The 25104-nt window shown below is 36.0% G+C and overlaps 1 protein-coding gene across 2 annotated transcripts in view; it reads left to right on the top strand.

The window, feature by feature from the left end:
- The window catches only part of VAV3 (vav guanine nucleotide exchange factor 3), a 145750-nt gene that overhangs the window by 58195 nt on the left and 62451 nt on the right, over positions 1 to 25104 (top strand). For both annotated transcript variants that reach the window (XM_072343297.1, XM_072343296.1), the window contains exons 5-15: positions 427 to 535; positions 2597 to 2689; positions 2787 to 2855; positions 5745 to 5848; positions 7765 to 7864; positions 8929 to 9024; positions 10720 to 10788; positions 13183 to 13269; positions 13924 to 14009; positions 14369 to 14501; positions 14833 to 14942. In XM_072343297.1, the coding sequence (XP_072199398.1) occupies positions 427 to 535; positions 2597 to 2689; positions 2787 to 2855; positions 5745 to 5848; positions 7765 to 7864; positions 8929 to 9024; positions 10720 to 10788; positions 13183 to 13269; positions 13924 to 14009; positions 14369 to 14501; positions 14833 to 14942 (1056 nt within the window). The remainder of the gene's footprint in view (positions 1 to 426; positions 536 to 2596; positions 2690 to 2786; positions 2856 to 5744; positions 5849 to 7764; positions 7865 to 8928; positions 9025 to 10719; positions 10789 to 13182; positions 13270 to 13923; positions 14010 to 14368; positions 14502 to 14832; positions 14943 to 25104) is intronic.

The raw sequence follows: 25104 nt of genomic DNA, 5'->3' as shown, positions 1-25104 counted from the left end.
GCCTGTGCCGCTGTCCTGCGTTGCAGTGGAATGCCAGGCAGTAAGAAGTGTCAGCTTCCCTGCCTCTGGATGTGGTGGGGAAAAGGGTAGAGAAGAGTGGGGCTGGGTGTTATGTCTTGACAGAACTGTTACAACAAGTTGCTTTTCATGCCTAAGTGATTTTATGTGGTTGTAAATGCATTCAGTCTTCAGTATTGTGTTGATTTCATATGATAATATTTTTAAATCTATCGAGGAAAGACAGTTGGTGGCCTTAATTTTCCCTTATGGATTCTCTTCACTAGATAATTCCATTAATTAATCTCTCTGTATACTGCAACAATTATTTTCCTCTAAGAAAGGCTCTTTTCCAGAGCTGGCATTGTAACTTGCCTGTGCTGCATAGCTTTCTTTTTTGTTTTTACTTCCTACTCTTTCTCCTTTCAGTGAAACTGGTGTTGATGAAGATGAGGATCTGTATGATTGTGTCTATGGAGAAGATGAAGGTGGGGAGGTTTACGAAGACCTAATGAAAGATGAAGCAGCACAGCAACCTGTATGTTGTTAAATTCAGACCTTTTTTGCACAATTGTGATTATTTGTGATTATTTGATGTTTGTGAAATTACCTCTTTATAGCTGGTTTCACTCAGATTCACTCCTGCTTAATTGCATGTGGATCTGTTGTGTGCAGTGCGTTATCTCCTACTTTGTGGTCTCTTTTAGCCAGATATCAGATTACCGGTTACTAATAGATAAGTTAATGTTTTTTTTTTTTTTTTTTTCAGTTGTAATTCTGACAATTAATCTTGACAAAATGTCAAAAGTGAAATAGTTGTGTACTTGCAGCACAGGTGTAAAAGATGCCTGGTGTGATTTGTCTTTAACTTTTGCAGTTACTACTATATTTAAAAAACAACAACCAACCAAACACCCACAAACAACAACCCAAACAACCCAAACAGAAATTATTTGGGTAGCGTAATGATTTGTTTTAAAGTTTATAACTGTATAGTTTCAAGTATAAATGTTTTCAAGTCTGTTTTTCTGCTCATGCAGTATTCTGCAGCTAGTACGCATAATATCAAAGATGACTTTTGGAGAAACCTGTTAGTTATAAGTTTCTTGCTTGCTTTTGTTCAGTGACAAAATGTTAGACTTGGGAAATAACTGAATGAGATTTGAGATAAAAAACCTTCGTATCTAATCAAGTCACGTTCAGTTGCAAGTAGGTTGTTTTATAGAAGCATTTCAGTAGTAGGGATTATTTACTATCGTTTTATTTTTATTTTATATTGAAGCTCAAAAGGTTTGGAATTCACATAATGGAGATGTGGGTGTTTTTTCTACTGTATTAATTTATGATCTCTGACAGTTGACAGTTTGTAAACTTTCTCTGCTTCTCTCTGATTACAAATGCTATTCTTGCCTATCCGCCCTTCTAACAAACGATTAATAGAGAATTTAGAATTTACACACTTTAAATTGGATTGCATCTTAGCCTGGATTCTTCAGATTGAAGAGACTGTTTCTAATAGAAAATAAATGAAACATGAAAACATAGTACAGCTAACTATTTCTTTCCCAGCACATAGTGAATGGAGACATTACAATTGCTTTGCTCTGGGAGCTTTCTTGAATGTGATAATTATTTCTGCTTTGTGATAATTTCATCTCAGGTTTATAAATGCGCTGTGTGCTAACACGATGATTTAACACAGTTCTTTCATTTGAATACTCCTACAAGAACTCCTTGCATATGGAAAAGATAAGCTCAGGACAATCTATATGCAGACATTTAGAAGAACCCTACGCTTTTAAGAGACAGTGACAGCAGCCATAATGCTTTTTGTCTCTCTCACCCTTGATTTATCATCATCATCTTGCAAAATAAACTATTCTGATATGTTTTCTCTTCCTTCTCTTGTACTGTTAGGTACACATTATTATTTTCTTTTCTCCTTTTGTTTACTGCACCAAAATTGCAAAACTTTGTGCTATGAATAGAAAATTGTGTTAAATGCTGTCAAAAGTGCTTGTGGGACCGTTCTATTTGGGTTAGATGAGAACAATACCGAAGTCAGATATTTTACATGAAATCCCAGGATTTTGCTTCCATCACTCCTATCAGTTGATGAACAACAAATACCCATGTTCTGGGAGTAAGGAGCCTGTTCAAGTTGCAGGAATTGCTTGTAGATTCATACAGAGATAAACACAGTAGGGTGAAGGTGATAAGGTGATGAAGATAGTGATGAAGCTTTGTGTCTATATGATTTGAAACTTTTCACCTAGTTTTCTACTCTTCATGTGTGGCCAAGCTATCCTAAGAACAGCATGTGTGTGCGGCTCATGGTCAGTTGAAATATGGTTTGCTATTTGCTGCATTATACTGCACTGTACATCTTTGATGTGGAATTTCAGTAGGCTAAGTCTGAAAGCTATCAGCTATTTGAGCGTTAAAATGTTCTTTGTTACTACTATCATCTTTGGAGGCTGCATTAAGCTGAAAAAAAATTCAGGAAGCAGTTATCCTAATTTGTAAGTTTTAAACAAACAAATGAATTATCCATTGGGTGCCTGTTAATAACATAAACTTGGCTTCATTGTAATTTCAGAAACATACCGAGAATGATGTAAGAAGTTGTTGTCTTGCTGAAATAAAACAAACTGAAGAGAAATATACTGAAACTCTGGAATCAATAGAGAAAGTAAGTATTACTACTTCACAAAAGCATTACGTATGTGCTTCTATAGCATTCTAGAGAATATAACAACACAGTCAATGTATGTATTTTTTCCCTGCAGTTTTTTATGGTCCCACTGAAAAGATTTTTGACAGCATCAGAGTTTGAAACTGTTTTCATCAACATTCCTGTGAGTAACTGTATATTTAGTACAGAGCTTTAAGAATCATATCTGGTTATGGTATATTTCTGTTTTATGTCAGTGCATAAACTGGGTATTTGAAATGCAGTGCAAAATTGATTTATGTAGCTGTAGAGTACTTGATGAAATAGAGTATGCACACTATTTTATTTTGTTAGTCCTTTTCATGGAATAAAGTGAGGAATAGTACTCTTGTACAAGAGTACTTGTACCAGATGGCAAGTTTAACCACTTTTTTTTACCAATCAGGATCATTTTTTTCCTTTAGAGGGTAAATTACAGAAGATAGGTTGATTTCTAAAATATGCCACTGTTTGAATGAGTGTGTAAAATAGTTGCTGTTATGTTACTTACCATTTAACATTCAGCAGTTCTTTCTATAGGATTTCTATAGAGAGCCTGCAAATCTTTGTGTCTAGCTTGGTCTGTCATTGCAGACATTTTGATGTTCCAATAACTTTTAGATTCTGTATCTGGCACTGAACAGGAACAGCAAATTCTCTGAAGTGTCTAGGAGACATTAGTTAACTGAACTTTTCAAGGTTTCCTGTGATTATCGCTTTGTCCCACCTATTTTTGGCCTATTCACAATAGCATGACAATTTTTACATACTTTTTTTGTAGTTGATATAAGTATCCAGCAGATATCTTTCCTTTATCTGACATTAAAGAAAGACATCAGACGTGATCTGAAACTTCTCTTAACAGAGAGAAATGAAAGGATTGTTCTTTTATGAGGCAGACTGTAAAGGAAGGATCCCCAAAGCGTGGCCCACAGAACACATGAAACCTTTATCACCTATGAAAGATCATTTGTGTTGGCTATCTCTGGAATGTCCTGCAGCTTCTCTGGGCTGTGAGGAGAGATGTTTGGGATTTTTTTATTCAATGGAACCTGCTCTGCGGAAATATTTTAATTGCTGAGCTAGTACCAACCTGACTGCAGTCAAATTATAGCAGTTATTGAACCGATGAATCATAAGGTGATACCTCACATCTTTCCATATTTGTCTCTCTGTTAAAGTTTTCATTGTGAATCTTAATAGCTACTATTTCCACTACTATTTCCTTGTCTTTGGCCATTAGTCCAAAGTACTGCCACAGCTATCAGTAACCTACTTGTCTTAGAGTATATCAGCTGCCTTTAGAGAACCCTTTGCATTGAAAACAAATGCGTTTTACAAGATCACAGTTATTTCTAGCTGCTAACATCTCATAGGCATCTGGCAACACTGGCAGAAATGTAGGACTTACCTATGCCAAAAAAAAAACGTGCAAGTGTTTTCTCTGCTCAGATTTTGTCTCTGCAGCAGTTCCTCAGAAGGAAGGCTGGAGGGCAGTGGAAGCTCACTTTAAACTAAGAATAGCTGTTTCAAGCTCTACAGTGAACAGCAACATGAAGAGCAGCTGTGGTAGTCTCAAAACTGGACAGATTTCCACCATTAAAAGGTTGCTTTAGGGTGATGTGATCCTTATATATGGATTATATGAGGATGCTAGCCTTACAAAATTATTTACTGATGTCAGCATACGTTTTATTATGGAAAAAGGCCCCAACCACTGTTCACCAGTCTAAATAGTGCCTTTCATCAGGGCTCAGAATTCAAAATTCTATCCTTGAAAATGTACATATGGCTGTGTATTTGCGTGCATCTGTACACCTCTGTTGTATGCATGCAAGATGCTTTTGTACGTGCATCTCTGCATGTGTTTGAGGTGCATAGAGGAGAGGTGGAAATAAACATAACATACTGAAGGTGCTTCATTAACTTTTAATGATGTTAGCATAAGTTGAATTTAAAAAGTGAAGTGATTTTATTGGAGAGAGAAGTTTAAAGGCATTTTATTATTTAACATTCAACTTTATTTCAGGTTTGCTGCTTAGCTGAGTCTCTGTACAATCCTGAAAAAAAAATGTGCTGCTGCAGTACATTCATCTGAAAGAATTTCTGTAGTAGAGTCTCTATATGCTGGGGTTTAAGATTCTGAGGATGTGGTTGCATGAATGGTAGCAACTGAATTTGATTGGGTTTGAGCTTCTGCTACATCAGCTGTTAGGTGATTGACCGTACAGATACTCATAGTTTCCATCAGTGTGAAGCAAAATGGTTTCACTTAATTCAGAACTCAATGTTGTGTATTTTTGTAATGTATCATTTACTGCATTTACACTCATTTACAATCTTTGGCAGCTTTCATAAACATTCTCCTGTTTTTCATTACAGAGGTCTGCATAACACGTAATTGTCCTGATTACAGAATTTTTTTTAATCTGCTTTGACTTAAGTTGTTATGACTTCCCTGACAGCACCCATACAGTATAAGGCTGACATCATCTATAATAGCACACAGGTTTTTTATATAATTGCAAACTGAGATTCTTTTCTACCGTGTTCATGGAGAAAATCTTTCTGTAGCACTTGTGTCTTTCTCTCAGCCATTAGTTGTCTGCTGTATTGGGAAACTCATTACGATTGCAGTTAACTTAGCACTAGAACATCACTAATTGACCAATGTAATGTACAAAACTAATTTTTCACAGCTCAGGGACATGAATCATTACTTTATCTTGTCACTAAAGCATTTACTTGACTTGCTTAATTTTAAAATTATCATTACAAAATGAAGATGAATTAACAGTGCGTGTTCCAAACCAGAATAAATGAGTCTTAAATAGGTAGTTCATGGAATTCAGCTTTTTTTATTGCAGTGTATGGAAGGTGTGCAAACCTCGAATTTAGGTTCTAATCCCAAATGATGTGTTTTCCTGTTTTTTTTCGATTAATGGATTTAAGATGAAGCCACTTAATTTTATTTTTAGAACTTTGATTGTTCTGTTTTTCAAATAATTTCCCCCTTCTCATCACTGTTTTTAAGGATTTGGTGAAAATTCACAGGAGTCTAACACAGGACATCAGTGATTCCATTATTAACAAAAACGATCAGAACTTGTATCAAATTTTTATTAACTACAAGGAGAGGTAAGATTTACGTACTAATTATGATACCTATGCCCAATCTGTAACATCATTTTACTATACTTATGATGAGTATTTCTAATCTAAAATTGAATTCAGCGTCAGTATTATAAAGCTAATATTTTGTGTTATGAGCCTGGAAGTCAAAATGTCATCTATTACAGTTTTGGCAGAATTGTTGCATAGTTTTATATCAACAGCTTCATGTTGCACCAGGAAAGGTTTAGTTTGGTGATAAGATTTCGTGGAGAGAGTGTTCAGGCATTGGAATGGGCTGCCCAGGGAAGTGATTTAGTCACTCTCCTTGGATGTATGAGATATTTAGACATGGCTTAGTGATGGGACTTGGTAGGTCAGGCTGGTGATTGGACATGATCTTGGAGGTCTTTTCTAGCTTATGTGAATCTATAGACAAGTAGCAGCTACATTTTGAATGAAACTTAAATAGTTTTATTTTGCCCACAGCACAGTGAATCAAGCATTCTTCACCTTCAAACTAACAAAAATAGCCAGACTAATAACAGGATAGCCACAGGAGTGCATCGTAACCTGTAGGCTAGTTGCCAATATTTTTAACCCCTTTTTAAGTTGTGGTTTTGTACTGAACAACTGTTGAGCTATATGGGTGAACTTGCAGACCTGTGATACTTAGCTGAAAAGCTGTGCTGTGGTCTACTGGCTGACTTAGCTCAAAGTAACCCCTTGGGTGGTTAAAAATGAGTTTCTGGGTCCAGAGTGTAAAAGAGTGGTCAGATCTAATTGGATCCTCTTGAGGATTATGGGGAGGAGGATTGTTGGGATAATAATGGGCTTGTGAGGAACTGAGCGGTAGCATCTGGAAAATGTTTGACAGGTTGTTTTCTGAGGGAGGAGGACCTGCCAGACTGTCCATAAACAGTCTTGCCTTTGAGGTCCTCTATCTCAGCTTTTCTGGCACAGAAGGACAGAATTATTCTGTAGGCTGATAGAATTGATGTTGCTCTAGGAGGGAAACGGGACAAGAACTTGCTCTGGAAAACACTTGTTTTTTGAAAGTAGTATTGAAATGTGTGCTATATAAGGAAGGACACTGAGAAGAAATCTCAAACTTAAATTTACTATGCAAAAGGGAAACAGCAGGATGAGGATGTAGGGCCAGCATTGTAGCACATACTGAAAGTAATCAGAAGTGGTGTTTAGTCAGTATCATCACTAATTGTGAGTGGCTAAGATTCAGTTGGGGATAAATGAATTTAGGATGCCCAAAAGGAAAGCCATAGGAACTGGCCAAAAAGGGATTTTGAAGCATAGGGAAGGAATCATCTGAATAAATGCATGGAGGAACTATAACAAAGCAGAACCCTGCAATGGGACTAACAGAAGCACTTTAAGAAGGGTCAGGAGAATACTGTTAGAAAACCAGGCTCTTCCACAAAGCACTAGTTCTGTTGACAGCTACTGGGTATTTGTTTTAATTTACACCGTTATTTGGATCTGAAAGCTCACCTGATAGAAACTGTTGGAGATGGATCAGTTATGATAACTTAACAGTTCTTTAAAGGATATGCACAATTAATCCTAATAAACTTGTTAGAGAATTTATTCACTACACTGTTGGAAATCCAGTGTTGTAAATATATGATGTTTTAGGCAGTGGTTATGCTGCTTTTAATGAGTCCTGCATTTATTGCAGCATACACATGTGAATGTTAAAGGAAGTTGCAGTGATTTTTACAGCACTTTGAAAGCAGCTTTCAACTTTATTTTTCTGAATATTTTTCATTGTGTTCATTGCTGGAGTCTGGCTACATATGATCTTTGCATGTGTAAATGCTACTTCCATTGAAAAGAGGATTGTCTTTTTTTGGGTGAAAAACATCAATAATTTTCCTAAAATAAGTGAACATACCCTTTATTCTTTATTTCTCACTTTGATTTAGACTGGTTATTTATGGACAGTACTGCAGTCAAGTGGAAACAGCCATATCATGCTTAGACAACATTTCAAAGACAAAAGAAGATGTAAAGTTGAAGTTAGAGGTATAAGATTTTTTTTGTATGTTCATGTTTGTGTATTATATGCGTTCTGATAACTATGTACTGATTTCATCCAAGTAAAAAACCTAGTGGATTAAAACTGAATTAGTGTATCTTCTTTTCCTTGTAATTTATTGGAGCCTCTCATCAAATTAATGTTTAGCTGTTGAGATATGGACCCTGGCAATTCTGAATGATGGAGTGAAGCTTTCCAATGGTAGTAGTTGGGTTAGGATTTATTTTTGGAACTGATATCCTTCTGTTTGTTGTAGCTTGGTTGAGAGCAGAATAACTCAAGTTGGGAGAGACTTTTATGCCAAATAAGCCTCTCTTGAAGCTTCTCAGGGCTTGCTGCCTACCAAGACCCTCTCCTTAGTTCTTTGCAGTTGGGATACTGGCTGGCACTTAGGGTTAATATGTCCCAAGTTAGTGTGTTCAAGTTGCAGGGTTTTGCTTTTACCTTGATGGCTTCATGAGGTTCCTGCTGGATGTGCCCTGAAGAGCATCAGCTGCACCTGCTATCTGGTGTTGTATGCAGACATGCTGTGGATATCCTTCCACTTTGCTGCTAAAAATATTGAAACTGTTAAATAAGAGGAGAAAGCAGGAAACTCAGACATTGGTATAACTGTAGCAGATCTGTTCTGAATATTCTTAGTCATCTCCTCTGTTTGCCCAGCAATGGCTTTCAGGAGCATTTGCTTCCAAAACTGTCTTTTGTTTTTTTTAAAGTGGTTGCAGTGTCTGCCTTCTTCACTCTGCTAATGGGCAATGTCTTTTTTGTTTTTCCAGTTCAATCCTATGCCTAACGTCTGTTGTGATGTTTTTTCCATGTCTTTTGTTCTGTTGTTGAAATACTCAAGGACTAATGTCTAGACACAGTCTTTGTTCAGATTTTACTGTCATATTAACTGTTTTGTTCCAGTTTGTTGAAAGCCTTTATCTCAAATTTGCTGAAATTATTACCATAGCCAATGTATCACTTAACATGATATTCATGGAAATTAAAGGTTGTTATTTTAGTTTTTTAAACTCTTGTCCTAACCTATTCTTCTGTTTCAAAATAGGAATGTTCCAAGAGGGCCAATAATGGGAAATTTACTTTGCGAGATCTTTTAGTGGTTCCAATGCAAAGAGTGCTAAAATACCACCTTCTGCTCCAGGTATTTTATTTTTGAATAACAGGACTGTTGATTGTTTATCATCACTGGTTTATAAGATAAAGGCTTAAAGCCTTTATCAAAGGCAGGTAACTGACATTTCTATAGGTTTGAGACTGATTTGTTATGAAATAAAATCCAGTGAATAGCAGGTTTTCTTAAAGGGATGATTCCTCAGAGCTAACGCATATCTGAGAATGATGAAAAAACACAGCTGTTTCCCAGTATTCGAGCCTTTCATTCTTGGAATGTTTAAAATTGTTAGTAGTACCATGCTATAATCGTGGCTCTTGGAAATGTGGATCATTATCTCCCAACGAGGAAGCTGAAGTATACTTACAGCATACTTTTAAGATGCTTTTCTACTGTCATAAATTACAATAAAGCCATATTTATTTTGAAATGCTTCTTGTTATAACCCACAGAGCGCAAGCTCTCACAGTTAGCCCTGTAATAAGGGTGGAGAGTCTTATAAATTTAATTTGATAGCTGTGCCAGGAGACTCATTAGTTCAGCTGCAAAGAAATATATTACTATATGAGACTGTCAACCCTGCTGATGCTTGTAAAATGTCGTTTTAAAAAAGATCTACTGCTCGCATGTATAGTAAAATTTTGACTCTGTGGAACAGCATGGATTTAGTATATAACATTTTTAAAATATTTCTGAGCCATCAACGTTGTGATCAACAGAAATTCAGAACAAAACAAATGACCAAACTGCTTTTTTAAAAAACACAGCTTCTTAACGGCGGGTTATTAAACTTAGGGTAGTTGTGGTTGGACTTGTGATCTTTAAGGTCTTTTCTGACCTGAGCAATTCTAGGATTCTGTAGTTATGTAATCAACCTTTATATTATGAGAAGATGAAATACAATGTGTCGCTATGTTCTAAAGATTGAGATAACACGATACATTGTAAATATATATATATTATAGAATTTAAATGAAAAAAAAATCCAGTAAAACTCTTAAAATTGTAACTTGAAATATAAATGCTATTTTATTTCATAGGATTTTAAGGAGTTTTTTTGTTTTTGCTAGCTGGGATGTATAATTTTATTTTAAAAACACGCAGAACAAAGGCTCAGTTTCCCTAGGAGGTTTTTTCTTAACTTCAGAAGAAAATGAAAAACATTTTATTTTCCAAAGGGGAAGGGGCTAAAAAAAATTCTTCTGAATATTTATTTGTGATTTAAATGTGTCCTCTGAGTCAGCTTTGTCATAGGTGTAACGAAATAGTGACATTTTAGGTAGTCATCCAGTTACCTGAGATCTTATTGGTAACATACATCCCTGTCTGCACTCCAAGTGAATGCCTTGGAAAGGTATTATACACTGGGTAGCAGTGAGCAAATGGACTTGACTAATAATCCAATTGGCGATGCTTAATTGCTGTGTAGGCCAAATTAGTTTCTAATGATTGTTCATTAATACAAGTATTGGTGTTTAGACTATATCGTTCTTAATTGATCTTTGCCAATTATTTGTTTGTAACAGTCCTTGCTTAGCTTGCAAGTTGGTCGCAGTGGGGAAGAAAAATGTGAATTCTTGGGTGGTGTTTTCTGTTCTAAGGTGTGAAGTTTTTTCTTTTGGGTGGAGTGGATTGGTGGATGTTGAGGGAAGGTGCATGGAGTAATAACTTCAGTCTTCAGCTGGCAGACAACGGGTGTGAAGTTTTAACTACTTTTGTCAATAGGAGCTGGTAAAGCACACTACAGACCCCATGGAGAAAGCAAATCTAAGACTGGCGCTCGATGCAATGAAGGTAAGTTGTGCTGATGAAGTATTTCTGTCTATGTTGGCATTTAAAATGGTGGTTCATAACTGTATTTCCTGGAAAATAATGTTCTTCACAACAGATCAAATAGATGTTTGCTCATGTCATTGTGTACTTTGTGAGAACATAGTTGAAGGTTTTCCCCAAGTCTTGGGACATATTCAGTAATTTTCTGAAGGGAACATATATAAAATGGAGCTTCTTCATTTCAGTTTCCTTTTTTATCACTTTGCTGTCATGTACTGAGGTAAGCAGCAGGTGTTTCACTAAATTTGGTCTTGGTTCAAAATGTAGGACTATTTCTATAACTCTAAGCCAATTATAATTGAGGTTGGTGGCTTCCCATTGAGGTGAAGACACGTTTCTTTAAAAGACTTCTTTTCTATGATCTTTGTGGCTTTACCCTTGAAATCAGTGGTATCTTTCTTTCGGTGCATTACCTGTCAGTGTACATTCACCTGAAAGTGGCACAAAGAAATGCTTTATAGAAGGGCAGTACTGCCTTAATATTACTTTGTGTTCCTCTGGTGAAATTTCTGCTTCAGTTGGCCTCACTATATGAATTGTGAAATTCATGTGGTAGAATTGAATTTTTTTCTATTCTGTGGTGGGGAAAGCCAATACAGTACAGGTCATATCTCCTTCTATTGCAATCTATATTGTCCACAGGAGATGCAGAAGTCAGAATAAGTAAGTTTTCAATCACGCAGCTGCCTATGCTGCTACTTGAATTCCTAGAATACAGACAAGCTCCACAAGTGAGGTTTTTGGCTCCTCTTTTTGTTTCCCAGTTCTGTGCAGTGAACGCAGAGAGCACTTGAGTGATAATCTCCCAAGGATGATGCCTGAAATGGGGTTGGCACCAGCATTGCTTCCAGCTGGTGGCAAGGCAGACATCTTGGTTGCTGATAATTGGCTAGGAAAATAACTGTGGCTTTTTTTTTTTTCTGTTCTTTTTTATTTTATTATTATTATTATTATTATTTTCCCTTGATTATGTGCTTCATTGTTTCTGGTGATGGCTGGACTCAAATTAAGACCAATTAAGAAAACTCTTGTCAGAATGACTGTGGCAGTTGTGTCCTGCCAGCCAATAATAATAAAAAATAATTCCGTGGGAACTGGCATTTCCTCACAAAGGTCACAGCATCGGTTTCCTCCTAATTAAACCATATCCTCTCATACTAAGCCCTGTCAGAGCAGTAGAAGTAGCCATGTGACACAGATATGTTGCTTCTAAAGGTTTTCATTTGTCTGCTTGAAAATGATATTTGGAAAAAAAAACTGACAAGAAGATGGTACCGCATCCTGGAAAGAAAATGAAGCAAAGAAATCTGACTGTCAAATGTCTTTTAGCAACAATCAAGAGGTTATTTAATTGTTACACCGACTCTTGTAGGACTGATGTGATTGTATCCTGCTTGCATTCCTTCAGGGAACTGGCATGATAATTGCAGCTATTCTCAGATTCTGATTAAAATTTTATTAGAAAGATGTATCCTTTTCCCACCCTCCCAAATTTGTAGCCATGTTGAAGGATACTGTAAAAGCAAGTTGTGAAGATCAGAATACCTTTTCTAACCACTGCTCTCAGTGTCCCTGACCTCACCAATTACCACTGCTGCTTGCTCCTTATCTCTAGCCATAAACAGAGAAGCTCCAGCAAATTGTCACTATTACTCAAGCACATTCAAAGCTTTTTAAAGTCTTTAGTGAAATGTCTATGTTATGTGCTCTGGTAAGGGAGACAATAATGATCTCAACCTGTGACTTCAAGTAGTATATTGCCTTAAGGGTGCTTTTAAAATCTGTGTAATATCTTCTCTCTGCTGTACAACACTATTACTGTGCAGTAGCTTCTTATGTCACTCTTAATATGCATTTCTTCACATAAATTAAATCCTTGCTGTTGAGGAGCATTATATATGTTTTCTATTATATTTTATTTTTACCTTCTTTTCTATTATCTGTTTTTGAATGTTGTTGACTGCTTTCTTTAGGCCACAGCTTTACTGCATAAATTACATTTCCATCTTAAGTTTTTAGAATAAGACAGAAGAAGTGAACCCTTTAAAAAAAAAACAAATGCAACAAAAACCAAATGGTACATTGTCCTTTTCTTGCAACAGGATTTGGATTTGAACAGATAAAATGAATAAACCTGTATATTTGATGTATGATGTGCAGGGGCTTTTTTTTCTATATTTAGGCAGACTGATAATTCACGAACACCAAGTATGTATATATTTGAGTTTATGTGTGTATATACTTATTTAAATGTGAAGATAAGCCAAAGACAGAACTAGAAATAAATGTGCTGAAATAATGTATTGAAGTGGTCTGTTCTGGACTTTTTTCTCCTTTTTCTGGTTGATGCTCTAGGACTTGGCTCAATATGTAAATGAAGTGAAGAGAGATAATGAAACACTCCGTGAAATTAGACAATTTCAACTATCAATAGAGAATTTGGTATGTGATAGTTTTAGCTTATACAGTTCTTAATAACATTTGATCAAATGCAGTGATGCACGTCTATTTTTCTTCCTTTCGTATAATATAGTAAGTGCTCCTGGTGAAATTAATGTGCGAGTACGATTTGCTTGGTCTAGAATGACAGATACTTCTGCAAGTAATTCTGTTAAAATTCTGTAATTCCCTGCTGGGGGTCTATATGTAGTTGCAAAGATTTGGGTAGATAAATGTTTGTATTTGTACAGTGATTCAGATGATTGTAAAATGCACAAGATTCTTCCTGCCTGAAGACAAATATGGAAAAATCTGCATTCCTCTGCATGGAGGAATTCAGTGACACACCTTTACCTCCTACGTGCTTCCAGGTCTGAATCCATTTTGTCAGACTGCCCCTCTGCTGTTATCAGTTCCAAAGCAACAAAACATAATAGGATACTGGTGGGAAGGTTCAACCTCCAACATCTGCCCCTAATGTGAAGGACCAACATAATAAAATGAGGCATTAATTTTGGAGCAGTCCTTGTGTTTAGTTCAAATGGCAATGACCTGAAAAGCCCTTTTTTGGGGTAAAAGGAGTGAGTGGTGTAATATTTGAGTGTATTATCTTACCACTTTTGCTGTACTGAATCAAGCATATTATTTCTGTTTCAGAATCATTCCCTCTTACAGTATGGAAGACCTCAGGGTGATGGGGAGATAAGGATAACTACGTTAGACAAACGTGCAAGGCAAGACAGGTGATGTCATGACTTCTGGTGTTTGCTATTAAAATGCCTGTGAAGTGACTTTCTCTTTGCATATTTGAGGTTAGATCAGTGATTCTTGAGATCACATTAATTTCACTGTGCATTCATAGAGACCATTGCTATTTAGAAAGTGAATTTGAGGAGAAGTTATCTTTGGGAAATAAGCTATTGCATTATCATGTAAGATAATCTACATCTCTACCATGATTACTTTCAGTGTTTCTTGTTTTGATATTCAGTAGTTAAATTGTTGAAGCTTTTAGGAGCCACAGGCTAAGGTTTATAAGATGAGACTTGGTGTGTTGGCTATCTGGAATGTTTTTAACTCTCTTTATGTTGTATTTTCTTAGGCATATCTTCTTGTTTGATCTGGCTGTAATTGTTTGCAAACGGAGAGGTGATAATTATGAAATGAAGGAAATAATAGATCTTCAGAAATACAAAATTACAAATAACCCCACTACTGATAAAGAAAATAAAAAGGTAAATGCTTGTTAATAATGTTCATGTAGAATATATATAGTTCTGGCAGCAGTTAAGAATTTTTTTTGCAGAAATTTAGAATGTGCATACACAATTTATTTACGAAGTTTTATGTATTATCCACAAACCGAGATGAATATTTAGAGATTTCAACTTAGTTTATTCTGATGTGGTTAAAGCATTTGAATGAGCTATTCTCATGTCAACAGAATAGTGTGCTCTTGGTGTTTTGGAGATGTGGGTTTTTTATTAAGGAACATAGAGATAGTTTTTTCTTTTTAAGTTTGTTCTCCATAACTTGGTGACGTGTGTTGCTTATCTTTTTCTGCAGTGGTCTTATGGCTTCTACCTCATTCATACCCAAGGTCAAAATGGTTTAGAAGTTTATTGCAAAACTAAAGATTTGAAAAAAAAATGGCTTGAACAATTTCAGATGGCTCTGTAAGTATTTGTGTTAAATAAAGTCACATTACTCAAGTGTGGGAATGCTTCTTAAGTTACAATGCTTATGTTTTATTTTTTAATACAGCCTAGTTATCTGTTTTGTTTGACCTTCTGAAAAACAATAGTGCTGACACATCTTCATTAATGTGGTATTTCCCTGAAACTCCTCTTGTAAAAGAAAGAGGGCACTCTACACTACATATTGCCAAATTTGCTGCTAAGACTATGTGTAATGCTGTCTTAAGCAACCGGGAGTAGTATTAATTATTTTAGTGACAAATATATACCATTCTGTTAACTTTTTCCCCTCCCGTTTAATTTCAAGTAGTTGTATTACATGTTTGAAAGATGATGCTGAGGACTTGATAGAGGGGATTCTGGCATTTTTCTAGGTAGTTTTTAACTAATCTAATCTTTAGAATTTGGAATAAGTTGTTCAACTTGTTACATCTCATTTCAAAAGCCTGATTTCCTCTTTTTTTTTGAACTAAAAGAAGCAGACTGCTTTAGACTTCTCAAAGTTGTTGAAATGCAGCACTGCAGGTAACGTTATTGTCATGCAGCGTGAGCTTTATTTCCATTTCTGTTTCTTGTTGGAAAGACAACTATTATTATTGGCACCTCAGATATTCTTACTGAATATAAAAGATGTGAACAAGGGAATTGGATGATAAAGTATTGCTTTATTAAAAAAATAAACAACAAAGTGCGGGGGAGAGTGAGGTTGTCTCTGTGAAAATAAAGAGATAGGATAAATAAAGGTTTTTTTGGATGTGATTGCAAAAGTTTGTGAAGTGGAGAAAAAGGCTGTTATGAGCTGATACGACTGAAACTTGCTTATAAGCTATATATATTTCTTCAAAACCTCAGTCTGATGAGTGTTAATGATTTAAATGAAAATAAAAGGGAAGACAGCCAGAGATAGACAGATACAGTGAAGCCCTCTAACCATAAAAATCTTGCTCATTTTAGCAAAGACAGAGATGACATATTTTGGCAAAAACTTACTGATATTGTAGTGGGAAATGGGAAGAGACTTCCTTTTTGAGTATGCAGAAAGCTGCGTACATCACCTTTTCCTGTCTTTCTGTCTGTGCGCTCTCCCTGCTGCTGTGTCGTTATTGATAATTAGATAAACATAGAATTGAACTTGCATGGAAATCACAAGGAAGTCAGATGTTTCAGCTTTAGCTCTGCAACTATTGATTGGTTTTCAGACTTCCTGGCTCATACTTGTGTGCAAAATGTCCAGAAAACCAAGAACAGAAATGTTAAGAAGATCACTAAGAATATATATCTATTTTCTTATCTTTTTTCTTTTTCTTTTTTTCTCTCCCAGGAGCATCTCCTCATTTAATTCTCAAATATCTTTTCAGTTCTGTGCAGGCATGTTTTCTTGCCCTCTCCTTTTTTTTTTTTTTAATCTGGTCTCTAGTGCCTGAGGACATTCCCATCTCTTGTGTATGCATGTGCAGCTCCTCTGATGCTCCCAGTTAATGCTGGGCTGGGCCTAAGCCCCTCAACCTCACTCACCTCCTCTCAGCGTTGCCCCTAGACGTGTCTTTGCAGGAAAGGTGCTGCTGCCAGTTGCCTTGTGAGCAGAGGGACTGGGGCCTGCAGGGCTGACAGGTTATTGTGGTACTCATTCCACTAGGGCTACTGAGGCTTCTCAGTGAGCATGGTGGTGCCAGCCTTGTCTTGCACAGCTGATCATCCCTCCTGTAAACCCATGCCTCTGGGTTAACCTCTTCCAGTGTGATTAAAGGTTGAAATGCAGAAGCATGGTAACTGGAGGAGAGTTACTACATGCCAGGACTAACATGTAACATGATATAGTGGTCTGATTTGCATCAGCCATTGCTTTTTCTTTGCTGTTTTCTAACCACTGAGATTCAAATGTGGAGCTTTTGTACTTTATGAAGCTCTTATATCTTCATCTAGTCTGTTACAGGGGTTTGACCTTATAGCATATTTCCCACAGCAGCTCTCTCAAAATGTGCCTTGTGTATATAGCAATAATGATATTCTAATAAGTGCTAAGGTACAAGAGTTTGGGAATAAATGAAGCCAAGTTTTGAACAACTGGGTGGTTGATTTGAGATGTTTTTGGGGGTTTTATTGCTGATGGAGTAGGTTGCGTGCTCTAGTAGTGTCATTCTGCTCTGAAGAGTAGCCATGATTAAAAGTATGCAGTTATTCATCATACTCAATGATAATTACTACTTTCTTGGGCAAAGTGCTTCTTGTTATTTCTAAACTTTACAGAGACTACAAATATGACACAGTTAAGAAGGGTTGACTTAGATGCTTGCTGGATTATCAGGAATAATGTTGTTTACAGTTCCAGACAGAAATTTCAGCGCACTTTTGCTGCCTTCTTGATAGTGTTCTGTATGAAATCAGGTGTCTGCAAGTTTTCACCTAAGAATGTAACTAAACAACAGATTAGGATACCTCTTACGAGTTGTAAATTAAGAATTCTCCCCCTCCCCATTGGCATAACTGTTACACTGCATTTTTACTTTCATAGGTTAGATGTTTATATTGGTCAGTGAGCAGCAGTGATTATAGTTATTGCTGAAAAGGCACTTAGTGTAAAGATACCTTACTTTGGTTCCCAAACCTGTAAGTGTATTTCAAGAAAGATGCTGTTAAAATCTTTTCATCATAGAGAAGACCTAAATCCAATGAAATTGTCTCAGTAATTCTTTTGCTGCTCTGGTGTAACTGAGAGGAGAATTTGTTTCTGGATATGGAGAGCTTCTGTTATTCATGAAGTATGAAATAGAGGAGAACACAGGATTGCAGACTGGGCTTAGTTTAAGCTTGAAGGGCAGAATACATTTGGCACACTTGATATGGCAAATCTTAGAAATCTGAGAGCAATTTTCAGAGTGCTACTTTTCATACTAGTTAACTTTGTAAGAAAACTATCTTAACAAACCATCAAAAATATTCTACCTTTTGGCTTGCTCTGTTGTTACTAGTAGGGTTTTTTTTTTTTTTTTTTTTTGACTGCTGCTTTATTTAGAAAATACGTAATGGAACAACGTCTCCATTTTATTTTTCCAAGTACTTTTGTGAAGATGACTGATGGAGCCAGCAAAAGCACTAAGTTCTCAGCAATAGTGGAACTGGAGCACAGCTGTATTGGCACCACTTATCTTTTCACAGTTATTTCCAAAGATGAAGCAAAGTTTGCACTGTTCTCCTTTTGTTTTTTTCTTATTATAGTGTATTTTGTACACTCTGAAAAGCTCTGGTTTTCTGGGAGCTTTGTTTTTTCTAGAAAGTAAAATGAGGTAGGACATTGAGGCAGCATCATCACCATTGCGGTCAAACTGTCAAAGCTGCAACTTTGGTTGGATTCTGAGTTCAAAATGTTTTTCCCACACAATTGGAATATGTTTTAGCAGAAACTCACATATTGCACTTGCTTTAGTTTGGTCTTGGTGTGCCTGTTCCCTCTCATTGGTGTGAGTGGAATTTCTGGTGCACAGTGAGACGGTAATGGCTTATTGCCTCAGAAGAATCACTGCTTAATAACAGTAGTGGTTGATTTTTTTGGGGCAGTTGCTACTTTGTTCTTGGAACTCTATTAATAATAATAGATGAGCTTATAGCTGTATGGGTAAATAAGCACCTTTTTAAAGATAGTACTGCAAAGACTTTACTAAATGTGGAGCACTTGTTTAATCTAGCGTGTCGAATAGCATTGGTTTAAGCATAGAGTCATTTCATACCCAAGATAATATTAATAGAAATGTACAGCCAAATTACTGCACCAAATTACTCAGCCGCACTAGAGACTTGTATTAAGTGAGAGTTTGTCAGCTATGTGATTGTGCATGGCTTATTTGCTGCTTGCTAACTATTAAAACCTCAAAAACTGGTTGCAAGTGCAAGACAATTTTGATACATTTTTCTAGTAAAATGTTCCATCTACTCTTTTTTTTTTTTTTTTTTTTTTTTTTTTTTTTCTCCTGTGTGGGGAAAAAAAGAACCAGAGTAATCAGAAGGAATGTCTCATACCTACAAATTACACAAAACACTGCAATGCTGGTAAATATTTTTTTTTTCTAGAAAGTTCTCAAACAGATTTTTTTTTTTGTTGTTAATGTTTGCTTAAAAAAAGCCCCCCAAACCACACAATAACATCTTTTGTCAACGAATTTTATGCTAGCAGCTCTTTAATGTAAGACATTGTTGAATGCTGAAATAGTCTTCCTCTAATTTGAGTGTATATACCTCAGCTGTATTACTTGGTCTTTAGAACTACTCACTTGGCTAATTATCAGGCTTAATGTTCTATGTGGCAACTGCTATTTTCGTCATTGCTCTAATGTTTCATTTTTTTCTTTCATTATAAGATGAAAGAATAAATAATTAGGGGAAAGATGTCAGTTACTATTACACATCTCATGTGGACACCGAACTTCTACTTCCATCCACCAAATATTAATTTGTGGTTAGTTTAATGTTTGTTAATTGTGATAGAGCATGGAGCCAGTTGAATGAAGTAACCCTCACAGTGGCATTCGAGACCTTTTCCTTGAAAGGCCACGTATTACATTTTCATATTAACTTAATATCTGAGTCTGTTAATGTAATATAGAATGCCATATGTTGTGCTGATTTGTCCTGAGTGATGCCCAGTTCACTCATTTAATTGTTACTTTTCTCACTGTGCTTTGTAGTTTACTCTAAAAATTGCCAATGTCAAACTAGATAGTAAAATGTGCAGAAATGCACTTAAAAATGAAACCAAAGAAGAATTGAAGCTGGAAGGAGTGCATGAAGTTTGTCTACTTCAGTATGCTGCCCAGAGTCAGACTTAATTAGCTCATGGCCTCTACTTGAGTTTAGTATTGCTGGATTTCAAAATGCATGGGATAAATATTGCAAAACCTCAAGCAACAATGTCCTTTTAATTAGGCTTTACTCAACATCTCTTTTTCACAAACTAAAAAGTACATGAAAACATCTTGCCGACAGAGACTGGCCTTTTTTAATGTACCTTGTTAAAATGTCACCCTCAGAAGTAAAATGATTGCTGTGTATGCTTTGACATTTTTACTGAAATCGCAATATTAACATCATGCCTGAAACGTCAGTGAGAAACCCATGATTATTGTGATGATTAAGGTACAGATGTATTCTGTGGAGCTAATGAATCTGAAATATTTCTTTTTCAGTCCTATATCCAAGTAGGGAAGATTTTGTAAATGAAAGGTGTACAGCCCTTAAAAACAGGATTTATTTTGTTATTTATTATTTTTGTCTCCTCTGTATTAAGTTTTTAGGTGGCTGAGGAATTTGCACAGTAGCTCAGGTACAGCTAATATATTTCTGAAAAATTGTTTCAATTAGATGTCAATTCGCGCTGTTCAACTCAAGGGAAATGGAACACATCATCTGATTGAAGGGAAATAGTCTTGAGATTCATTGATTCTCAAGCCTGGTAGGTGTGCGTATGTAACATTTTAGATTAAGCAAGCTACATAAATTGTAGATAGCTCATTGGTTTTCTGGATTTTATAAAAAAAAATGGTATGTGACACAGGCTACGTGAAAATTATTCTCTTACCTATTTCCAAATTTGCACTCTGTGACTAATGACATTGGTCAGATTCAGCTTAAATAGATCTGTTCCCTCAGATAGAGTATTAATAATGCATATGCATTAAGGCTCCTTCTGAGAGAATATTTGAGCTCTGACATATTGAACACTGACACATTAAATTAAAGCTTTCTTATCAGAGCGCTTTAAAAGCCTTAGATATCTGCTGCATTTTTCAAATAGCCTCGAAAGGTGTTTCACTTACACCAACTTCACATAGGAGGTTACCAAAGCAATAAACAAATGTCTGCCAGGGCTTCTCCATCAGTATGAATAATTCAGTACCGCACAAATGAATACCAAGTTCATGGCTGCTTGTGCTTTGCTAAGGCTCAGGTTGTTTGCAATCAAATGTCTTTCAGGGTTACAGGCAACCGTTCACTGTATAGCTATGTGTTTTCTTTAGATTATTCCAGGCACAGCAAAAACAGTGTGAAAAATTTGTTGCTGCTTAAGAGCACGGTGAAAGAATAGCACGGAATGTGAAAGCAAAACAGTTTTTGAAAACAGCGTGTAAACAATTATAAACAAGTCCATTTAGGTACTGTATCTTCTGGTTCACAAACGTGAAAGGTGTTGCTGTCCTTACGTTTTCACAGCTTACCTTATTACACGTGAGGAGCAATACTATGAAAATTAGTGAGCCTTTCTAAAAATTTCTATCAGCATGAAGTAAGATGTTAGTGATAGCATGTCTCACAAATTGAGTCCTGCCACGTAAATAGTTTTTTGTATGATATTCTAAGCGCTTTTTCCAGTCTATAAACATATGATGCTGGTTATATGTTTGTCCTTGATATTTCACCATGTGATCAGATGTCCTTTTTCCTCCCTGCAAAGTCCCCGTTACCCTTTTGTCTGTCTTTGCAGATTTAGGTGTTTGCCCAGCAATTTGCAGCTTTACGTTCCTATCCAGTTCACACTTGTACAATTTCTACTTCAAAACAAAGACACGCATCAGATTCATGCTTAACTGAATATGAAACTTTTAATGTTTATCATGGTGGGCAATTAAGACTTAAAATCCAAACTTAAGTAATAAGACTCAGCCAGGTAGCATTTAAGTTATACAATGTATACAAGGTACTGATAATATTTATTTACCAATACTGAAGTGTGACTCATATTGTTCTTGTTAGGTAACGTTTATAGATGTTATACAGAAACAGATTCCCTCAAAGCGGTCCGTCTCTCGTACTTCTCAAGGAAGTGAGTTGAAAGTAAAATAAGGGAGAGACATCATCTTGTTTGAAACAATGCATTGTGTTACCAAAAGTTAAAACTGTAAATTGTTTGATCTCAAGAAAGCCACTCGTCATATGATCAAATAAGCACATTTACTAGGAAAGTCTTAGAAGTTGTATGTTCTCGATCAAACAGACAATTTACTTGTGATATGGTTAATAATATAGCGTGTGTTCTTGGTGGTGACTCTTTGATGTAACAAACCAAAGTATTTGAGTATTAACATATGTAGGATTGATTGATTAATTCAGTAAATAGCATCTTCAAAGATGGTTCTGAAATATAACAGCCTAGCGGGAACAGAGACGATGAATTAACTGTAAGTAATCAGTGTTGCTCTTTGTGGAAAGAAAGTGGGAAGGGAACTGAAAATCACACCTTGTGAAACACATTATCTACATCTAGTGAGACACCCCTTAATGTTTTCTTTTCATATTTTACAGTAAATCAGAAGAATTGTAATATTGTCAAGATAGTAAAATAATTGTTTATTTGTATCTCTGCCCTTCGCTCTAACTTTATCTTATTACACAGTTAACTTGCTGGTAGATGGCACCTTTGTGTGAAGCAATCAGCTGAAATGGTGAAAGTTTAACATGAGAAAAAAAAAAAAAGCAATTCTGCTGTTTGTAGGCAGTGTGATTCTGAGGGAAGACTGCTGTGTGTCAAAGCAGGGAGTGAGGTCCAGCTTTACATGGAATTCTTCATAGAAGGTGTGGCTAGAAGCTTTTTCTCATGCTTGTATATAGTATATATGTATATAGTTTTCTGTTTTGTAAGTAATAACATGGAGAGCAGAAATTTAACCACCAATGTGACAGATGTTACCTACATTTTATTGGTTAGTACCTGGTTGACATGGCAAACTTCTAAGGTGCTTAAAAGTTTGGAATTTGGTCACCTACACTTCTAAAAGGGAAACTGAACTTAAAATTGTCCTTTTGTCAGTAATTGCCAATAGATATTATTTATTTAAAATACTTAGGGCAGATTAACATTTGGTATGTTTTCTGTGGTGATCTATGCTAGGAAAATGGTAAGAAAAAATGCAAGTTTCTAATACCTGTGGATGTTAATTTGTGCCTTTTTTTTTATGTTGGATGAATACAGCATCAGATTTCATGTCACATACATAGTAAAATTTGCTTTAGCAGCGTGTGCTCGGAGTGTCCATAATTCTGAATAGTTCTGTATGGAGTGCTTTAAATTCTTATAAGCGTATCATGGAGGGCAGAATAATAACAGCTCTAAAATGCAAAGGTCTATCTCAGGGTTGGATGTTGAGGAGCGTTCAAGGTATAAAGACTTATTTCAGCTCCCTGTAGTATTTCTTCTTTTAATACTTAAAAATATGGACTCCTTATCTGATGTTTCATGCACTTGCATTTGTGTTATGATTATTCAGAGGTGGGTTTTAATTAAATGGAATGTCTTACTCATTTTCAAATATAATAACACTTTTCAAATTAGGTGCTATTTTGCAAAGATCCGCATACAAATGCTGCTTAATTTCTTCTGACAGGATTGCATTTCTTCAAATAATTGATGTGAGAAAAGTAGTTTCAAAACATGACCTATTTCTCCTTAAAACATAAATACAAAAACAACCCAATGTTCCTCCCTATCCCTCTTCCTTGCCTGCACCAGATGTATCGTATTTTTTGGGGAAGACTAAATATTGTTAACCCCAGAACCTGTGACTTTGCAGGTCAGCCCTCTCCCAGCCCTGGAGCACCCATACCTGCGTACCTGCAGCTTTTCAGGTGAGGCAGAAACATGCAGGAGGAGATGCTTCCTATTCTATCCAAGTTGACAGTCCTACAGAATTATGGCCAACTGGAAGTTTATATCTGAACTTTAATAATGCCTGTGAGGTTTATGCTTTTTATTTTCCCCCTGGTAATAATGGTTCAATTCAAGCAGTGTTTACAATGCCTGTGATTTTTCCGCATTTTGTAATAGAAGATATGATCCACTTAACGGTGTCTAGGTCAGCACCTGCTCTTGTTGATACCTTGTCTTGTTTTGCTGCTAATTCACTTTTGAAAGGAGCTCGCTGTGCATTAATTTGCGAAGGGTCACGTTTGCATTAGTCTGAATAAGATATATTTGTTTCCTTTTTCTTGTGAAGTGATTCATGTAGTGAAGCTTATATATTCCTCACGTGGTGGAAAACTGATGTAGAAAAATATGAGGAATATCAAATCTCTCTCATTAATTTTTTTCTCTAATACATTATTTTCTTTCCAAATGAGACAGATAAATTTAGATTAAAATTACTTGGAGACTGGGAGGGAGAAGTTGAGTTGTTAATTAAGTACTCCAGAGAAGCAATTTTTCAACACTAATTGAAATGTTTGTAGTGGGTATAAGCAACACCTCAGTGGGCTTGACCCAGAGAGGGAACAGGGAGGGGGTCTGTGCAGGTCCTAATTGCTGAAGTTTATCTAGTACTGAAGAGCTACCAAAGAAGCAATTAAAAGAAATGCCTCTCAAAATGCAATGGGAAAAATGGAAGAGCCAGTCACTAGAGGAAAATGTTAGTGGACCGTGCAGGGAGACTTTTTAAACTACAGTTATTAACTGGTAGTGTTAAGGGGTACCTGTCAATTCTAACTAGATTTGGAGTAAAAGAGGAGATTCTTTTCCTTACGTAATGTTCCTAGTCCTCTTCCTTTAACTCCCTGCCCCTGCAAAATATGAAACCACAGTATGAAACATGCTGTGTCTGCAGCTGGCGGGGCTGCTTGAAACAAGTGCTGTGCGAAGAGCTCAATACCTGTAACTGAGGCCAAAGACTCCAAATGCTACAGTGGCTTCTATTCTTTGTGATTCATGATACTACTTTTCCTCTTTTGTTTGCTATTTTTTTTTTAATCATTATTAGTTTCATTAGTTTTTTACTTCTGTAAGAATCTAATCAACATAATATATATATATTTTTCTATATTTTTGCTTGTTGGGAGCCAGCAGGCTTTCAGTAATATGTCCAATGAAAATAAATTTCAGACAACAGTTTTAAAGTCAGTAAAAATCTTTTAAGGATCTCCAAAAGGAGAAAAACATCCAAGGGGAGATGCAGTCAGTATTAGAATTTGTGAAGCAAGGATTCTTTGTTGTTTCTCTTGACAAATAAGGCTTTTCTGGCAATGAAGTCTGTGATGTCCATATGTCTATTTTCCACATGGGGAAAGATGTGAAGAGCTACAGTAAACAATTCTAGCTTTTTCTTTATTTGATTGCTTGGGACATATATAAATACCAATTGCATATTTAATCATTTCATATTTCATT

The sequence above is a fragment of the Excalfactoria chinensis genome, chromosome 8 (genome assembly GCF_039878825.1).
Source record: "Excalfactoria chinensis isolate bCotChi1 chromosome 8, bCotChi1.hap2, whole genome shotgun sequence".
NCBI classification, from domain to species: domain Eukaryota; kingdom Metazoa; phylum Chordata; class Aves; order Galliformes; family Phasianidae; genus Excalfactoria; species Excalfactoria chinensis.
This window is presented reverse-complemented; position numbering and strand designations above follow the sequence as displayed.